Source organism: Cnephaeus nilssonii (genome assembly GCF_951640355.1).
Source record: "Cnephaeus nilssonii genome assembly, chromosome: 16".
NCBI classification, from domain to species: domain Eukaryota; kingdom Metazoa; phylum Chordata; class Mammalia; order Chiroptera; family Vespertilionidae; genus Cnephaeus; species Cnephaeus nilssonii.
Genome location: NC_137087.1, coordinates 54317163 through 54338098, shown reverse-complemented (window position 1 = coordinate 54338098; position 20936 = coordinate 54317163). Strand labels below are relative to the sequence as shown.

General features: G+C 42.3%; 1 protein-coding gene across 2 annotated transcripts in view; it reads right to left on the bottom strand.

Annotated features, from left to right (window-relative positions):
- ATRNL1 (attractin like 1) overlaps positions 1-20936 on the bottom strand; it is a 454562-nt gene that overhangs the window by 81381 nt on the left and 352245 nt on the right. For both annotated transcript variants that reach the window (XM_079793602.1, XM_079793603.1), the window contains one exon: positions 8635-8749. In XM_079793602.1, coding sequence (XP_079649728.1) covers positions 8635-8749 — 115 coding nt within the window. The remainder of the gene's footprint in view (positions 1-8634; positions 8750-20936) is intronic.

Genomic DNA, 20936 nt, shown 5'->3' with positions numbered 1-20936 from the left:
AGGGCAGTCAATGCCCCTCAATGAACAATGGCACCGAGACAAAATTTTAAATCTCAAACGGGAGGACACTGGCTATGTCACTTTACAGTGACCCTGGTCCGTAAAAGGAAAAGCTTGTGTTGTCCCAAGAAGCTCAGGGCTAGTGGTCTTTAACCATAATAAAAAAAATCCTCCCTCCTCCCACCCCACTCCCCAAAAAAGAGAAGAAGAGTTGAAAAGAGCCCTATGGTATGAGATTTTTCCGGTTTTAAATTCTGGTGCCATTGCTTATTTACTGTGTGGCTGTGTGTGGAAGTTATAAGTAACTCCATGGGTTCATTTTCCTCATCCGGGAAAGAGAAGTGAGAAGTGAGAGAGGGGTAAAGAGCACAGACTATGTTCACAATGAATGGCATGAATTGATGGTAACAAAAACAGCAATTGGCACTTTTTTTGCCAGATGTATTTTGTGAGTTTATCTGTCCTGAGCATAACTAATACGTGGACATTGTGTCATCTTTCTTTGATGTTCTGATTTTCCATGAACCTTAAATCTGATCAACTAAGTTTCAATAGATATTTTTCACCAAAGGCACAGTACTGGGCTTGATTGTAGTCCCTAAGGTATGTAGCTTGAATCCTACCTGAATGATCAAAACATAATGTCCAATTTATATGGAAGAAATGGGAAGGGCTTCCCGGAAGAGGATGTGGCATTTGAATGGGGCTTTGCAAACAGGCAGCTGAGAGGGAGAGGGCGATTCACATACAAGGAACCAGTGAGTATGCAGACCACACATGTATGCTCATGGAATCACAGAAGAAACATGTGTGGAACTACAGGCTTAACAGCAATCATAAAGAGGACTAAATTCTATCCAGTCATCTTCCTTATTTTACAGAAAAGGAAAGTGAGGACCTGAGAGGTTAAAATAACTGCCCAAGGGCTCCAACAAGCTTGCCAGTGGAGCTGTGCAGGGAGGCAGGGATCACCAAGGACCCTGTGGGTGCTAAGCCTGCAGGAAGGGGGAGGAGAGGTCAGGGAGGACCTCACGCCCCAGAGGAGATGTCTGGTCTTACTTCAACAGGCAATGCAGAGTCAGCAAAGGCTTAGGAGGAAGGGAGAGAGAGCATTGTGCTTGTCTATGGCAGAAGCCCAGGTGAGAGGCAACCAGTGGCTGAACAAAGGAAGGGAGAGAGCAAGGATATCAAAAGGATGAGCCATCTGCTGCGGGGGTGAGACCTCTGAGCTTGGTGATTCCTTGGGTGGAAAAGGGGAGACAGAGAGAAGAAGGAAAGCCAACGCCAAGGTTTCAAGCTTGAGCCACTCGGGAATGGACTTTTCATTATGAAAACAGGGAAGGCAGGGGAAGAGCTGGTCTGGGGGGTAGGCATGGTAAGAGGGGAGAGGGGGAAGGAAGAGTGACTTCCCTCCTAAAGAAGAGCAGACCCGTTCCATATGATTTCATTTTATGAGGAATCTAAAGAGAAATATAAACAAACGAAACAGAAACAGCTGCATGGATACAGAGCACAGACTGATGGTGGCTAGAGGCGAAGGGGTTGGGCGACCCGGTGAAAAACATAAAGGGACTGAGCAGTCCAGTGCGGTAGTCACACAACAGTCATGGGATGGAGAGCACAGCACAGGGAATATAGTCAATGATATGATAATAACCATGTATGGGGCCAGGTGGGTACTGGAAATATCAGGGGGAACACTTTGTAAAGAATATGATGGTTTAACCACTCTGCTGCACACTTGAAACGAACACAAGATAATACTGACTGTACACGGTAATTGAAAAACAAAAAACAAAACAAAAAACAAAGAGTAACAAATCCCGATTGAGATGCTATTGCTCCACAGGTGAGAGGTGCTGGCGGGAGCACGGAGTTGGGTGTTACCTGCTGAGAAGTCCCCTGAGGGAGCATGACGTAGGACAGGGCAGGCTCCTAAAGGGAGAAGGTGGAGCAGGAGGAGGCGCCGGCCAAGGACCACACCTCGGGGCCACCTCCTGTATGGAAGGCAGATGAACAGACCAGGGACAGAGGCGAGGTGCTCGATATCCATTATCTCCAAGTATATTTATCCATTATCTCTAGGTACCTGAGGTAGATTAAGGCATGGAGCAGCAGAAGAGGGGAAGTTTCCAGAAGGTGAGGAGGCAAGATGGGGACTATTCACAGTCAAACACCACAGGTGTGATGGGAAAGGAGAACGGGAAAGGGCGTTTTAAAGACTGTGTGTCCCTTTGTTGTTACCTAGAAAGCTACTCTGCTTAGCCATTGTTCATCAGCTTTCTGTCACCTCCCTCATGGCACTGTCTACTCTGCCCAGAGCACTTAAAACAATCTGTAATGATGGGTTTATTTGCATGATTACTAGCGGCATGTTTATCTCCACAGAGGCTGTAACTGGCCGAGGGAAGGAACTCTGTTTTGTTCCCTATTGTAGACCCAGTGCCTGGCCGAATAGCAGACACTCCTAAATATTTCTTCAATGAATAAAGGTAGCAAATGAAGATTCATAGCAGCTGTGCTTTGGAGAGAGGATAAAATAGTTTCCTACTGTTGATTTTAGGGCCCTTTTAATCAGGCACATATATTTTGGGGACACAGAGTCATACTGAACAATAAGCTCAGTCAGTTGTTCTTATCTCTGTGGTTCCCTGGGTTCTCCGGCTAACTTAGCACTTTATTTTGCCAGGAAGTGCCCCCTTTTCCTTGCTTCTTTGTGATGACACTTATGGGTTTGAGGGTAAAAGGTAACCGTTGCGCCAGATCTTAATAATGAAGTTCTGATAGCATTTAGTGGGTTCATTTCTGATTCTAGCCACTTCTGACAGGGGAGTGCGAAGAGCAGATCAACAGGTGTGTGTCCACAGGTGTGGAGAGGCAGTGGCAGAGTGTGGAAGGAAACCAACCCAGACTCTCCCGTGGCTTCTGCAAAACGTGCATTAGCTCTAACATGTGGCTGCAGAGGAAAGAGGTCTGACTGCTGAGAGCCTGCGGACCAGAGCCTGTTCCCAGCCCGGCTCCGACGCCCCAGGACCTCCTGCCTCTCACGGGCCCGTGAGCTTCCTTCTTCTCACTCCACAAATGGGGGCACTATGAACTATATACATCTTTTAAACATGCTGAGAAGACTGGGAACTAGTCTTCATTCATAACATGATGAAATTTCTTTAAAATTTAAGGAGTGGTGCTAATTATGTTTCATCACTAACAAGCAGTGTAGGGGAATATCATTTCTTAGCTGGGCCTCAGCGGCTGGAAAGATAAGTTAAGGTACCTCTTAGAAACAAGTGATTTGCTCTTCTTACCCCAACCTGGTGTGGCTTGGCATGAAATGTACAATAAGGTTGGCGTGAAATGCATCCTGGGAATCTAACCCGATGGCATCATTTTACACGTGAGAAAACAGGGCCCAGAGACTAATGGGCTGGCCCAGGGTCACACCGTTGGTGGGTGCCAGAGCTGGATCCAGGTATCAAGTCTGCAGCTCACACACCAGCATAAGTCATTGCTCTGTAACTGCATGCCCGCCACTACTGTTACACACCGAGCCACAGTCTCATTAGCGGATGTGAAGTTGGCACGTACATTATTTGCATTTCCCAAAACTTCTGGGGTTTAATCGCCAGGAAAGATAAATCTATCCCTCTTGCCTCTTTAAACCCAAATGCTTAGCAGAATCCTTCAAGTCCTTCCTCTCTGATTCTGCATAGAGAGGTTTTTCAGGAATAAGGGCCATCTGGAGTAGCCCTGTATCTTCATCCAGAGAAGCAGTGATGAGGGAGAGTCTCATGGGCTGAGCACCGGGTGGCCCTGGGTTCGAATTCTGGTTCGTTCACTCACTAGCTGTATTGGCCCCAAACAAGTCACTTAATCTCACATGAGTTTCAGTTCTATTTTTTAATCTGTAAAACTGGGATAATAATACTTACTTTGCAGAGTCATTTAGAAGGTTAAACCAATGCATGTATATAAAGTGCCTCTATGTGTACATGTATATAAAGCATATAATACATGTATATAAAGCTGATATATATGAAGCAAATAAGGTATATAAAGTATATAATGAATTTATATAAAGCTCAGAATTTCTAGTTCTCTTTCTCCAAACTACTTTTCATTTAATTAAACCAAAGTTCTCTTTTTGTCATCATTACCCATGACACTATGGGGAGACTATCATTTTGAACATTATACAATATTTCTAGATTTAAAAAAAAAAAAATCTGGTCATCCTGCCCAAACTTCTCAGCCTAAAGAACAAAATTGTCAAAACCTCAGGCTTCCTAGCAGCCTTCTTCCTCTTGGCACTGTTCGAGTCAATCACGCATGAGGCAAAATTCCATTTTTAGCTGAAGCACATCACTCCTGTTCGGCAGTGGACACGTGGGCCACTGAAAAAAGTTAATCTGCGTCCTACTGGTGAGAACCCATCAACCATGAAATCCATAATCCTTCATCACAAACTGACAGCCATCATTACCCTTTTCAACGGATGCTTTTAAAGAGGCCTGTTTAGTTGTCCACTTTTCATCTCAATGTGATTCTAAAACTCGAGGGGACCTTGTTGTTTAAGGTGAGTGGGGACGTGCTGGGTTGTTTAGTGTCATGCGACAGAGTGACTTGATGTGCCCTGTTCTCATGGGGATGTCAGTTTTTCAGCCACGTGGAGGTCAGAAGAGAAAGTGACCGCACAGTGTACACATGTCAACATCAGAAATCCCACATTAACCCGAGAGAGCCGCGGGGTTGGCAGTGGTTGCTTACAGAAAGCCCAGGAATGAAGCAGCAGGTTGGTGGGGTGGGGAGCAGGGAACCTGAGCAGCCCAGCGCCAGGAATGCCGAATATCAACAGTACAACGACTGAAATGTCTTTTGAGAGCCAAATTTTTTAAACTTAAACTTCTTCTAATGCTACATTTTCAAAATAGACTTGCCCAGGCCGTGGTATTTTGTGGAAGAGCCACACGCAAGGGGCCAAAGAGCCACATGTGGCTTGAGAGCCGCAGTTTGCCGACCACAGCCCTAGAGGGAGAACTGCTCACAAACACCTACATTCATAACACTGAAGACAACCAACAGAGATTAGTGCCTGGGGTGATCTGAAGGGCGAATCTGCAGTTTCTCTTTTGACCTCTGCGAAGACGAGAGCCATGGAAGGGACCTCACACATGTTAGACAGACACCACAGGGCCGTGTCTGATGATTACTCAGCAATACTTACTGCTGGTGGAAGAGAATGAAGTCCAAAGACAATGCCATCTTTCTAAGCCACCATTTGATCTGTCCTCGCTGCTACTGAACAGAGATGAGCAAAATCGCCACTGGAATGTTTTGGACTCACTAATTTGTTAGTGGGGAGATTGAGTTTCTGGGAGACCAGCTGCTCACAGAGGCTTCCGCATCCTCCATACCCACAGACTCCTCCTTCTCTTGAATGATTTCGTTCACGGGGATGAGGAGTGTGCATTATGAACAGCATCACTCGACATTTAGGAAGCTGCATTTCGAAAGAGAGCCTGATGACAAATGTTGAGATTGTGCAAAGTACTGCAGGGGGACCTTTAATCTAATAATTAATGCTGATTAATTACGGAATAGATATGCTAACATTTGGAGATGGAAATGGCCCAGGAGCCAGGAGAAGACTCCTGGTGCTCTGTCCTTCACGGTGGGGGTGGGGTGAGGTGGGGGTCCGCAGTCTGTCCGTAAAGCGCCCCCAAACCTCCTCCCTCTGCACCAGCACTGGAGGAGGCTCTTCAGAACACAGGGCTCCTAGGAGAGCGATGTGGGAAACTGAATGCTAGTCCATTTGCTCACTGTTGTTCACTGAGGCTCAGAGATGGGCGTGGGTGCTACAGGTCCCGTTCCCCAGGTCTCCTCTCATCACCATCTAAAGCATTCCGGAGCTGCTTTCTATGTACAGGGCCCTCTGATAAGCACAGGCTCACAGATGGTAAGTTTTAATTGGCTGTGCTCACACCAAATATCTGAATGAAGAGGGGAAAAATAAGTCAGTTTGTAAACTGGTGTCAGAATTTGCCTTGTTTAGGGAAAACTTAGATGTGAACAATAGAAAATGTCTCTTTTAGATACTGTCTTTTTTACCCAATAAAGTTAAGATTTTTTTTTTTTTACTGTTTCCCACACCTTACTATAAAACATTTCAAACATATACCAAGGGGAAAGAATCCCCACCACCTAGATTCTACCATTAACATTTACTTTACTTGTTTTGTGCCATCTGTCCATCTACCCATCCTACTATCCATCCATCAATATATGTTCTTGGTGTATTCCTAAGTAGACTCCAGATAGCAGTTAATAATATATTTTGAAAAAATAAAATCAAAGAATCTTCCTACTCCTATAAGGATAGCTAGAAAATAAGTTCATTAGTTTTTTTAAAACAATAAACAAGCTCATTCTGAATTGTGCACATAGATATTCAACACAGTTCCATCTGCAGGCACTGTGAAAAGCATGGTACGTTAGCTCAAGGTTTTATCTGCTTGTATCCACCCTGTGGGCATTTTCAGCACTCTTCCGAATGTTTGGCTTTGTGAAGACATTGCTGTGGATTATAGAGAAACAAGCTTTCTGCTATAAACCATACGGAAAAATTAACCGATTGTTAACAGGAAGCATTTTTTGTTGTTCAACTTCATAATCTAGTATTTCTCAATTATTCCTCAAATGTAGAAATATGAAGATGTCTATGCTTCGATTCCTTATTTATAAAGTGAGTTTTATAACACAGCCTTGTCATGAGGATTAAATGTGAGAAATAGGAAACCACTTTGAAAGCCCTATCTAAGGCTTATGCACACGAAGCCAGCATTATCACTAGCAATCATGATGCATCCGTAATAAAACACAGCTGAGGTAATGGGCCACATTGCTACTTGGCTCTTTCAGATCAGTCACAAAGATTTCAAAGGTTAAAGGGACAGAGTATTGGCAGATGCCTTCACTCTGCCCATCAGTACGTCATCTTGTCAAGGATCTAGAAGAACATTGGTGTCTATCACATTGACTTGTTTTCATTAGTGAAGTGTTTGCCCTGGAAACCGTCCCAGCCTTAAAACAATACTTCCATTAGCTGGGCACAGTTCCTATAATTATCCATCTTATCTGACCAGGGCCCAACTATCCTACTTATGCATCCCTTTCACGTTGGTGGTTCTAAAAGGAGAGGAGGCATTCACTCAGTGTCTGAGAAGGTGCAGCTACAAATGAACTTTGGGTAGAAATTCCTGCATCGTAAATGACAAGTGTACCCTAAATGACAAGTGTAAAAGTAATGGAAAACATCTATCCCCATATGGGAAAAATTCTGTTACAAGAGTATCTTACGTTTATCAGGTAAAAAGTAGCTTCTGTTTTTCTGTCTGGTTGGACACAAATCAAGAAGGTGAGGAGCAAGGTCAAGAAAAGATAAAATGCGCTAGCGAGGGAATCGAGAGAAGATAAAATACATGGGGAGGCGGGGTCATCATCAATTCCTGTTATTGAAAACCTGCCAGAGCTCTGGCGCTTTATTTTACCTTAAGGAGGAACTGAACAGAAAGATAGATTGGAAATTACCCTTGCCCTCAAAAAGCATCCATTTCAAGAAGAGGTTTTTAGAGAAGACAACTGGGAGAAAGAAAAATTAGGAATTGTAAGCAAATGGAATAGGATATGTGATAAGAGAGAAATAAGCATGGTTTGTTATTTAATTAAAGTTATACTTAACACTGAACATGTCTGCAATATGGACATCACCACAGCAATGGGAAGGAATCTAAAAGGTTACATGGGGTAGGTTACCCCACAATTCAAGGTACACTTTTCATGTGGAAAAAGGAGAATCAGAGGAAATGGTTGTCTATGCCTGAGGCTCCCTGGCACACGAATCCCACCTGACCGGTGCTGACAGCAAGAACATACTTTTCTTTTTTTTTTTTTTTTTTTTTTAATCCTCACCTAAGGACCTGCTAGAGAGAGGACTATTGTGAGAGAGACACATCACTGATAGGATCAGTTGCCCCAACTGGGGACCAAACCTGCAATCAAACCTGCAATCAAAACGGCAACCTTTCGGTGCACAGACGATGCTCACCAGCTGAGCCACTGGGCTGGGCAAGAACGTACCTCAATAATACCGATATGGTTGCATCCAGCAATCATCCTCTGATGCTGCTAAAACATTCCAACATGCACGCAGGTTCGCTAATTTGATTCCGTATTTATAAAACAAACTTCTAGTTATAATTTAGCATCTTTTAAGATGCACATACCAGGAAAAGAGAAACTGACCCAAAGGGTCAAGAACTTGTTTGCCCTGCTAGTGAAATTTCTCACTGTAATTACAACAAAAAAATTTTGGAGGGAGGGGGTGAGCACACATATGTGTGTATATTATATATAAACAGACACATATTCAACATATATTTCTAAGAGAAACAATAAGAAATCTGAACTTACAGCAATGCAGATATCTAGATATTTGGGTAGAAGTTTGGAGCCAAATAAAATTTTACCATACTCTAAATTAGAACCATGTAAAAGTGTTTATGGCGCTGTTTGGTAGTTTTGTTTCTGTTCAGTCAATGTGTTTTTGCTTAACTGCTGACGGCTCATCATTCATCTTACCTGACTGCCCAGGGGGAGGGGCACCTGATGATCCTCGCGGCAGACAGAGAAACACAGTCAGGACAGCAGCTCTGTTCCCAGCACACGGTTCAATGGCTATGGGTTTGGGTGGCCCCTGAAAAAGAAAACTCATTTTCAATTCGCGGAAATGACACAATACCGCTATTTTACTTTTCTCCTGTCTGTGCTTCCGTCAGCTAAACTGCACATTCCCGGTGCTTGGGGACACACCACGTAAAATTTTTAAATAGTTTAATTAAATATTTTATTGTAGTAATATTTTTTGTAGTGGTGGCCATTAACATTTAAAAGACATTTTTCTTGGGGACTTACATATTGGTACATATTTTTGCAAAGTATTCTTTGCTTTCTTCTATTTTTGGCTTTATTTTCTTTAATACTTTTTTTTTTAAGTTTTAGGTTCAATTTAGCAGAATTGAGAGGAGGTGCAGAGATTTTTCCGTATACCTACCGCCCCCATGCATTCATAGACTCCCAGACATCAACATCCCCACCAGAGGGATACTGTTCCAAGTGAAGAACCTGCACTGATACCTCCCAACCACCCGGGTGCGTGGTTTCCATTAGGGTTCACTCTCGGTGGTTTGGACAGATGTATAGGACATCTATCCACCATCACAACACCATGCAGAGGAGAGCGACTGCCCTAAACATCCTCTGTGCTCCCCCTGGGCACCCCACCCCCTCGCTCCGTCCTGGGAACTACTGATCTTTTCACTGTCTCCAGAGTTTTGATATCTTTTTAGTTTAGAAATGGTGGTTTTGGCTATTACCCTAAAAAAAACTGCAGGTGAGATATGGGTGACATATCAAAGCAACATCTATGCCACATTAAGTAGAAGAAAACATGCCATTGCTTTAATTATTAAAACAAATGCTTAGTTTTTTTCACTGACGGCATCTGAACTTTTCAGAGGACTTACGGACAGGTGTAGTCATTCGGCGAGAATGTTTTAGAATACTACCATTTCCAGAAAGTTTAATGAGGCATTAAAATAAAATATGTCCCCTTTCATGTAAAACTTAAGACTGAAATTTCTGGTGACAATGGTTTTATGTGGTTATAAAGAATTTCTCCTTCACAGCCACATAAATCTCATGTTTTAAAATTATCCCCACGCACATACATTTTGGGAGTTTTCAATAGAAAGGTGAAAGTGGCCATTGTGCTAGAAGGAAAGGGCATAACAATCTTCACAGAAAGTGCTGGAAGCCATGCTGCAATACCTGTATCACGTTACATGATTTATGGTTCTACACTTTAAAGCTTACATTTATTTTAACAGATTTACTTTTGAAAATGTTAAGTCAAAATCAGCATAAGTACATAGACATTCTCCCATGATGTAAATATTTAGAGAATAGGTTTGTCCTATTCCAAGGCTAGAAGAAAAAATACTACGACTTGTTTGAGCCATATTTCAAGTCTACTGAAATTTATTCTAATTTAATAAATGCAAAGTATATTTGAAGGTCAATTGGTTAAAATATACTAAGAGAAAATAAAATAAATTCAGGCTTCAATGATGGTGATATATTAGCAATACTAAAGTCCTTTCTAATATCCCTAAGGAATAACCTATCATTTCTACCATTAGGCAAGGTTTTCTTTGCTGTTTTGTTTGTAAGCTCTTAATATGATAACTGGCAGTATCCAAAATATCCAGTCATGTTAAAATAGTGGATTATGAAAATTAGATGGCTTTTCGGATTACAGTGAAATAAAACAAAAAAGCAAAAGCAAAGTTGAGAGTGGTTTTTGGTTTAGGGGATTTAGCCAAACAAGAAACCATTTGAGAGCACATGGGTGGATACTGTTGTCAGGCGACTTCTGCTGTTCCTAAGGTTTGAAACATTAAATGCTAATGCCCAAAACACTAACTGAAGGGGAAAAGTGGTAAAAACACAACAAAAACCCTGTAAATTTCAGTTGGAAAATGACTTAATTACTTAACACTTCAAACTTCTGAGACGCAGTGACAGATAGACTGCGGTGAAATACCTTGACTGTGCAAAAGAAATTATGCTTGCATAGAAGTCACTTCTGTAAAAATCTTCCTAAAAGAATGCTCTCCCCCTCTTAATTCTATGGCTATTGTGCAAAAAACTTCAGAAATGTCTTTTATATTGATAAGCCATACAAAAGGAGATTATCATTCTATTTAAAAATCAAATTGGCTTACAACCTTGTCTATTTTTGGCTATAAAATTTTTATAAAAGGATAATAGCAAAATATGAATTATTCATTATATTGAAAATATTAGTGACTAGCACAGCTCTTTGACACTTCTGGCAGGAATTCACATAATTAAGAGAATTATTTCCAAAGACTCTGGGACAAAGCCCACTTTCAATAAAGATTTTTAAATAAAAACGAAAAAAAAAATACTTTATGCCATTTGAATTTTGCAACATAAAATAGCAAAACCCCATGAATGATACTGCTGATACCTTGAGGTTTGTCAGTTGTTCCATGATAAATACATAAGCATGAATCAAAATCATTCCACAATGACATAACGTGTTTACTGAAGTGTGCAATTTATCATGCCTTTTCCATGGCTGCCTTTGAAAGAGATAAGGCCTGGGTTTGCCCACAGCACTTAGCAACTGTGATTTCCTTTTAGGCATCTTCTCATTTGTTGTACCGAAAGAAGCTGGAGTGTGGCCGTGCCAGGAAACATCACTGACAGTTATGTAATTAGCAGTCATTGTTTATAAAGCGGGCAGCACTTTTACAAAAGACTTGTTTTGTTCACTCTGGTGTTTTTAAAATGATTGCACTCATATTTCCAAGTTGTTGTGTTGGGTGGGTAACAATTCTATGTTAACCCCTTTCCAATTTTCAGCTAGTAGAGACAAGCAAGTTACCAGAGAAGCTTCTGGAATCCTGAGGATTTGTAATTTTTGAAATTCACAATGTTCTCTAAGTGAAGCCGCCATTTGATCTGTCCTGGGCAACTGCTGTTATGAGAAGCACGGGATGTTTGGAAGAGACCAGTGGGCAAAGCTGGCTGCTGGCTTTTTCTTCCCCACTGGCTCTCTCAAAAAGGGAGTGTGGGAGTGAGAGGCTCACTTCGAGAAATCACACTGACGTTCACCACTGGAAACCCTAAGTGCAGCAGCTGAGCACCTAATAATGATCTGATGTCCTCGGAGCAGCAGGGTTTAGTCCAACGCTGTAGGACTCGAGGATAAAAAGATGTTACTGTCTTTCTCAAAGAACTTCTAGTAGTTCCAAAGCAGGGCTTGCAAACTCAAATTCCTTCCAGGCCCAGGTGAGCAGCTCAACAACAGCTAACGTTTAGTAAGTGCTTGCATTATGCCTAGTGCTATGCTGTGTGCTTAGGTGGGTTTAATCCTACCCATTATGCAGGGACTATTGCCATTCTACAAATGATGCAATTCAAGCACAAAGATTTACATAACTGAGGCTGCAGACCTACTAGGTGACCAAACCAGAATTTGGAACAATGAAGTCTATCTTCTGAGCTTGTGTGCTTAATTACTATGTAACTGTCTACAGTACGAAAGAAAACTATCTTGGATGATTATCTTAACTCACAGATAAGACAATCAAAGCTGACAGGGACTACAGTGAACTAGAAAGTTTTCTTTAAAGACATTAAATCTCTCTCTCATGGGCTGAGGGCTGCCACTTTGTCATCTCTGTAAAATGGAGTCCAAAATGACATTTCAGGGCTGCCAAGCTCCTGTGTCTACGCACTCATCAAACCTCATCTTTTATTCTGCACAAGCTCCATGTTTTAGTCAATGTAAGTGCTCACTGTTTAACAACTGTGCCCAGGCTTCCAGAAGGTGCCTTCTTCACTCATCATATCCCTACTGTCTAAGAGGTCCTTCCTGTAGGTCTTTCACTTACGTAAAATTATACACCCCCAGAGCCAACTCATCCAGACAGCCTTCCCTGGTCTGAGGGATTTAATCACTCCCTCTAAAGTTCTTTCATTGTACATTTATGGACCGCTTCATGTTCTATCCTGAATGACCCACGGGTAAAGGCCCTGTCTTCCCACTGGGACATACTGAGGGCAGGTCCAGTTTCTCATTCACCTCTATTGACCCTGTTCTCACTTTCCGCCTTTGAGGTGCCCAAGCATGTTGCATGTGCTGCCTTTTGTGAACGTATGTCTCTCCATCATTTACTGTAGGTGTTGATGTCTATGTTATATGTCACTGTTAGATTCCTGCTCCTCCAAGGACGGTTTGGTATTAGAGACTTCTTTGTTTTTCCTATGGCATCTACTAGAGTGCACTTTGCAGCTGGTAAATGAATATGTGAATAAAAGAATAAGTTTACTTGTCACATGGAGAGATAGCTGGTAGGCATGATTCAATTTTATCCAAATTATGCATTGTAGGGAGCAGCTCTAGAGTTAAGCCTCAGATGACCTGTGGCAGAGCCACAAACAAGTCCCAGCTTAGAGGGCAGAGCTCTCTTAGCATAATTAAGCTTGACCTCATGGCCGCCCCCTAGATCCTTCCTAGGTAGCTAATGGGCTGTGGGAGGTGCAGCAAGTGCTGCCAAAACAAGTGAAACTCACAAGAACATTGTAACTATGTTGACCACTACCTTGTTTTTCTCTGACTATAAAATAAAGCCTCAGCTTGCTGGCTGGATCCTTCTCTGTGGCCTCATCCAGGCACAGGAGATCCACCTAGCCCCAGCTATATTCTCTTTGTCTGTCTTTTCTTTAATCCTTCACCGCCCCTCCGCAGGTGCACTGAACCCTTAGCTGTGCTGGCATGGCACAATGCACATTAAAGGGATAATAAAATACTGAAAACATTAGCTAACACATTATTAGCTAAAAAATTGGCTAACATCTATTGAGTAGTTACTAGGTTCCAAGTATTGTGCTAAGTATTTTACATGCATTATTGTGTCATTTTCTGTTTTATACAGATGAAGAAACTGAAATTAAGAGATGTCAGACAATATCGTCAGGGTAATATAGGTACTAAGGTGCAGATCCAGGACTGGATCTTAGATCTGTATGATTCTAGCATCCTGGTTCTTAACCACTAAGCAATACCACTAAAAAACATAGCTTAAGAAGACAAGGATTCTCTCTTTCTCTCAGCTTGGCAAGTAATAGTAAGAACCAACTTAAGATATCAATTATGAAAATTATATACAAATATCTGCCCGTTTCTGACCAGGATTCAGAACACTTGAGTTCTAGGGCCAGTTCTACTCCCATTTGGTTGTATGATCTTGAGTGTGTTACTAAGTCAATTTCCCCAACTGGAAAATGAACAAGTAGGTTGGATGATTTTTAAGTCCCTTGAACATTCTGTGACTATGATTTATGGACAACTTCAGAATGTGTGAGATACCAATATCTAATACTTTGCTTAAGTACAGTGAAACTTGCAATCCTTAGTCATTTTTTTCCTGTCCAGGTACTTTAAATGACACATCTAATTTTTAAAGCACATTAATATACCATATGATGAATACATCACATAAGACTAAACGGCCACCATTGCATGCCAAAAAGGCAATTAGAAAATTGAATCAAGGAATTAAGGATTAATGTGGATATGTTATACCTGTCAGCAGTAATAAGTATTTTGACAAGAACAGAATAAAGTCTGACAGTATGCACAAATACTAATCTGATATATGAGTGAAATATTAAAAATGCAAACAACTGCACATTAATCACTCTAACATTTCCCTACTAAAACATTTCAATGCTATTCTTATCAAAACCTATCTATAAATAAGAATGAGCCTTTTTCAACAGCTTGCACCACTTGGTATTTGCAGTTTAATGAATGTTTATATTGATATGAAATTTAGTTTTTAGTCACATTAGCAAAATGGAATTAATTTACTGAGCATTGAATTAAGTCAGCCCGATGGCTTGGCTCACAGCTAATCAAGTGTGCTGATTCCTTAGGATTGGTATCACCAAGATTCCAGATCTCAAAAACAGATTCTGATTTTGGTTTAGACTTTGGAAAAAAATTAAAATCATATTCTTTCCTTATTTACTGTGTGCTTTTCATGAAACGATAAAGGGAAAAATACATGAGCTGGCTTTACTTGCTAGGAGAATTCATATCAACAAAAGAAATTAAGCTGATGGACACTCTCAAGACCAGGGTTAAATGCATTAGAAGCAAATTCAAAGAGAATAAAGTATTGCATGTGGGAACAGGAAAAGGAATGAAACATGATATTCACAGGATCAGTGTGCTGCTTCTGAGGTTCCCATTGTAAATGTAATTTCATAGCGTAACAGATCTTTCTTCTTTGTTGAAATGCCTCAGATTCAATCTCTGTTCAAAATCTCTCACTACACACACGCGTGTGCGTGCACACACACACACACACACACACACTCATATACACACCAATTTAAGGTTTGTATCTATAGTATAATGTCTAGCTGAACTGGATGTTGCTGTAATTTTAATTATGTGGCACTGACTTGAGGAGACTGGATTGTGATAGCTGGAGTTTTACTACCTATTTTTTTCACAGGTATTTAGGTCCTGGAAAATGAGGATATTGTCTTTTTGAGATACATAATCATGCTTTGCCCTGAGTTGGCCAATAAATCTGAATGTTAATAGGAGGTGACTTTGAACAGATTATCTTTAAAAGTTAATTACTAATAGCATTTTTCAAAAAATTGAAAGAGATGATCTATAAAATAATTGCCATAACTAGATTTTTAACAACCTATACGTTTCTCAATAGCAGAGTGCAAAAAGCAACAAAAGCACTATACATACTTTATATATTAATTTGAAAATTCGGGGGGGGGGGGTTAGAGAGCAACCAAAGGATTTGAATGCATGCATATTAGTATAACCAATGGACACAGATACTGGGGCGGTGGGGGTTTGCCCAGGGTGGGAATGGCTGGGGGTGGGGGTTGTCAATTGGGGAAAAAGGAGACATATGTAAAACTTTAGACAATAAATAAATAAAAATAAAAAAACAAAAATTCAGGCCACCTTCCTGACCTCAAAAAACACTGCTAAGTGTGAGAGACAAATGTGCCTGCCAAGTCAGCGGACTTTGCACACTGCGTGAGCCCAGTCCTGTGCTCTGTATTCAGGCCGCCCTTCTGCCTGGACTACCTGCCAACACCCCCGTTTCTGCAAGATCAGGCTGAACACTCACTCACTGCCTGCAAGAAGCCCTCCGGGTCATCCTGGGCCACTCCAGGGCCTCCTCTCTCTGCTCCACCTCAATCATCAGGAGCAGCTCCTTTTTCCTCCCATGACTTCCGGGAGGAAGTGCAATGTACTTGTTAAGAGAACAACCTCGAGCAACCACTGCCTGGTTCAAGGTTTGCTTTCTCATCCATCCGAGTGTGACCCTGGGCAAATCACCTAACCTATCTGTGTCTCAGGTTTCTCATCTGCAAAACACAACTAACCATACCTTCCATGTACGTGGTGTTGTTATGAGGATTAAAGGAGTTAATAGAAATATATGGTGTTTCTGAGATTCCAAAGGTAGTCCAATTGTAAACTTAATTTTCATATCGTATCAAATATTTTTAAAAGTATATATTTATATGTATAAAGTGCGACATACAATACTTGTTGTCAGCTATCATCAATATGCCACTTTGTCCAATTCCCTTTGCTTTAGAGCTGTTTATCCATCTGAAGAATATATTCAACTCAAAAGCAAGCTATTTGAGGGCAGGGACTAATTTTTAAAATCTGTTAATGGTTTGAAATGCATTAAGAAATTCAGCTTCCAGGAAAGAATGTTATTGAAGGCTTACGGGGTGGGGAAATCTGCTCTCAATGCTAAACTCCACATGTGCCCCGTCACCCCTCCCGCTGAGTATCTGCCCATTTCCCCTTTCCTGTTCCCTGCTTTGCCAGGGGTCTGACTTGACTTTGAGTACCACGCAGAGTAAGCTTTCCTCGCACCTATCTCATGGGTACATGGGTATTTGTTTTTCTTTTCAACTTGTACACAAGATAAATCTCTAAATGTTGAGGCAAAAAGGTTTAAATGGAAGCTCAATGTATAGCAGAGAGATATACACAAGCAGAAAAGGTAGAAAATCAAGATCTTGAAATTTATTCCCGAGGCTGGTCCATTCCAAAATACATTATTATATGTCATTAATGCAAAATGTGACCTTACAAGGCAGCTGATAGATCAATCCCATTTGAAAGGTAAATGAGCCAGGCCTTCTGCTGGCGAAGGGGGCGGAGTGCTCCCAGGACACAGTGCCTGCCCTGGTGCAGCTTCCTTCAGGGAAGTCTGACTGCAACGTGAGGAAGTCACAGCTCAGTGTGCTCAGTGATGCGCAGCGCCACGGGGCTGGGAGTGGAGGGGGCAGGGGAGGTCCCAACAGCTCTCCTGGGGAAGGGCTTTACTCTGCAGAGGATGCCTGGGAGTTCACCAGGAGAATGGGGAAGGATGGAGATTTCTGGCAGAAGGGAAAGCATGAACGAAGAGCGGTGAAGGCACATGGCTATTGGGAAACTGGCTGCAAGTTCATTGTGGACAGAGCCTAGGAAGTGCTCAGTAGGCAGGGATGAGAAGAGGCCACAGTGGCAGCCTGGGGCCCTCCAGGAAACCCAGGTCCCTCATCAGCTCCTTTGCACTCTTCCTGGCCATTGCTGGGACTATCACTACCTGTGAGAAAGGCATGCTCAGTTGCTCAGATGCTCAGGCAGAACCTGAGGAGTGCAGAGCACAGCGGGCCCTGAGCAACCATCATCAAGATGGTGCAAATCACCCCACAGGCACACCAGCCAACCTTTCTCTATCAGGAACTCGGTGCTCTTTCATTATTAAACTGTTGGTCAAAGCTGTTACAGCGAACATTAAATTAACACATTTATTTCTGAAACTTCAATCATAAAACTAAATCAAGGAGCACTGTAAAAAGTGACCGTCAGCAGAAAGAATAAAAGTGCAGATATGGCAATATTCTTAATGAGGAATCAAATGTTAAGAGAGCCAGCACAGTAAATGGCTTTCTACTAAGATTATTATACCAATCACCGCCTGTTATAAGTCACAAAAGCATGGACAAACGCTGAATGAAAGAGCTGATTTGACTTGTGACAAACACATGGATGAAATTATGTACGATGCGGTGAAATCTGCCTGGATCTCTTAGAGATTGAATCACTGTGGACAACAGAGTTTTCCCAGAAAGCAGAACATTAACCCTATAAAGGACTAAGATGTTGCAATTTTAGGATATTTTAAGATTAATGTGAATTCTCTTAAATATCAATTTCTCTGCTTCTTAACCAGACTATGTATGACATATTAAACATAATTTAACATCGCCTTAATGTCCCACTATCACCATTGTGAATATCAGTTTTCACAGTATGCTGAAGACACATGGAGTTGTAAATGTATGTTTGAATATTACAGCTGTAGTGCTAGGGATTTCTTTTCTTTCTTCCTTTCTTGTTTTCTCTGAAGTCACCAATGCCTGCTTGCTTTCTGCATGTTTATCTTTTTATATAAAAACAACTTAAAGATTTGCACCAACCAGTAGACAATACAATGGCATTTCTGTAAAACCCAAAGGTTAAAGTCACCTTCCTCTCAAGGGCTTTTCTCATCCTCCCCAATATCTTCTTCCCTGTTGCTATCTCTGTTGTGTGACCCATCAGCATCACCCAAAGGACTGCCTGATTTCTCCATCACCAAATCCACGGACACAGACATCTTTTTTATTTATTTACTAGAGGCCCATTGCACTAATATGTGCATGGGTGGGGTCTGGCCAGCCCTCCCCAATCTGGGCCAATCAGGCTGGGCTGGCCAGAGAGAGGGGCTGCGAGCAGTTGGCTGCCCCGCCCCTAATTGGGGTGGGGGAGCCCAATCAGGGGCCGGCCGGCTGGGGGGCAGGGCCGCAGGAGGTTGGCCAGCTGGCCCTGCCCCCTGGTTGAGCTCGGGGTTGAACTCCCAGTCCAACTCCTGGTTGAGGGGACAATTTGCATATTAGCCTTTTATTATATAGAATTTTAAAAAATTGATTTTAGAGAGAGGAGGAAGAGAGAGTGAGGAAGGAAGGAAGGAAGGAAGTAAGGAAGGAAGGAAGGAAGGAAGGAAGGAAGGAAGAAAGAAAGAAAGAGAGAGAGAGAGAGAGAAGCATAGATGTGAGAGAGAAACATCAGTTGATGGGCCACCTCCTACATGCACCTGGACAGGGATCAAACCCTCAACCTAACAAGGAATCAAACCAGCAACCTCTCAGTGCAAAGGATGATGTCCAATCCCACACCGTTCATAACAGTCTTCCTATGTCCCTTTAAGTTTGTAGGCAGAGTAGCCTTTTCAATGCTAAGAATTTTTGACAATCATGTTTGGGAGTATTCTTATTATAAAATCCAGAAATATTTCATCATGCCCAAGTGACTTTACTGAATGTGAAGCAGACTTGGGTTCAAATCTGATGGGGTGTTGGGCAAATTATTTAGCTTTTCCATGTCTCACCTTCTTCGTATGGGAAATAGAGTTTATAACACCAACCTGGCAAGTTTACCTGAGGATCATAAAGAATAATATATGGATAAGGCATTGAACATAGTACCTGGCAAGAAGTAGGTATCAAAACTAATTGTATATCAGCCACTTTATCTGGTTCCACTTTATCTTTCTCTTCCCCTTAGTTTGGTGATTAGTGGCAGGGCAGTAAGAGAGGTTTAATGTCCTGATCTTTTCCTATCTTTCATTCCCTGGGACTTGGTTCCAATGTATGGGGCCAGTATTCCAGTGTCTGTGCATGCAAGTTGGAACCAAGGTCAAGTCTGTAGAGAAGATGAAGTTGATGGATGCAAGTGGTGGAAGGTGCAGGGTGAAAATCCATTAGAAAAGATAAATATTCTACTGAAAACCTTCTGCTTCTACAGCGAAAAGAAAACTATCTTATGGATGGACATGCTTAGAAAAGGTTCCTAAGTGTGCTATTTTGTTTCTCTGTGTAACTGGGAAGACTCTTTTTCCAGTACCTCATTCGCCATTACTGACTAGATTAAAATTTCCTTAATTTTATAATCAAGAGAATTAAGAGGGGGGGGGGGAATAAGAGGAAGGAGGATAGTAGGCAGAGGATGCTTTTAGCAGGACCACGGGACCTCATGCAGCCACCCCACAGTCTCTCCCAGACTCGCTGGCATCCAGAGGGCAGGCTTGCTGCCCCACCCATGTCCTGAGACATGCGGGCTCCCCTGAGACCAAACTAAACATTCCCGCATTTCCTTTGGCCCTTTCCTCAAATGATTTGGTTGTGTTAACTCAACCACCTCCTCAGAGCTTGCTTTAGGAAGTGAAGTTTGCCCGCCGGCGTGGCTCTGTGGTTGAGCATCGGCCTATGAACCAGGAGATCACTGTTCGATTCCAGGTCAGAGTGCACGCCTGTGTTTCAGGCTCGATCCCCAGTAGGGGGTGAGCAGGAGGCAGCCAATCAATGATTCACTCTCATCATTGATGTTCCTATCTTTCTATCCCTCTCATTTCTTCTCTGAAATCAATAAAAATATATTTTAAAAGAGAAAGTGAAGTATGTAAAAGTAAAATACTCCTCCAAACCGGGTTCTTCCCCAAACCTCCTTTTGCAGTCTGACTAAAAGCTAACGGCCAGAGTCTGTGTACTGGTCCTTGCCCTGGTTTTCCTCAGGCTGCTTTCCGACTCCCTCTGCCTCTACTAATCATGGAATCATTGAGGCCTTGGAGGAGCCTGGGGTCAATGGGTATGGCCTGCTGTACACATCTGGCTCCGTCAATGGGTGTGGCCTGCTGCACACATCTGGCTCACTGTGTTGTCTCTAAAAAGGATGGTAGAGCCCTAGCTGGTCTGGCTCAATGGATAGAGCGTCGGCCTGTGGACTAAAGGGTCCCAGGTTTGATTCCGGCCAATGGCAAGTGCCCAGGTTGTGGGCTGGGTCCCCAGTGTGGGGCATGCAGGAGGCAGCCGATCAGTGATTCTCTCTCATCAATGATGTTTCTGTGTGCATCTCTCTCTCCCTCTCCCTTCCTCTCTGAAATCAATAAAAATATATTTAAAAAATAAAAAGGACGGTAGGATAATTAAAAGAGACACAGCATAACTCCAAGTGCCAACAAGGGAACAAAGCTGGTTGTTTCCTCACTTGATCTCTGGTGTGGGTTGAACAGTAGCCCCTGAAAGTTCATGCCCTCCCACAATGCAACTGTTTGGAAACAGGGCATGTGCAGATGTAACTGGTTGAGACCACGTCAAACCTGATGAGGGTGACCCTTGTGTCCTACAGAGGTGAC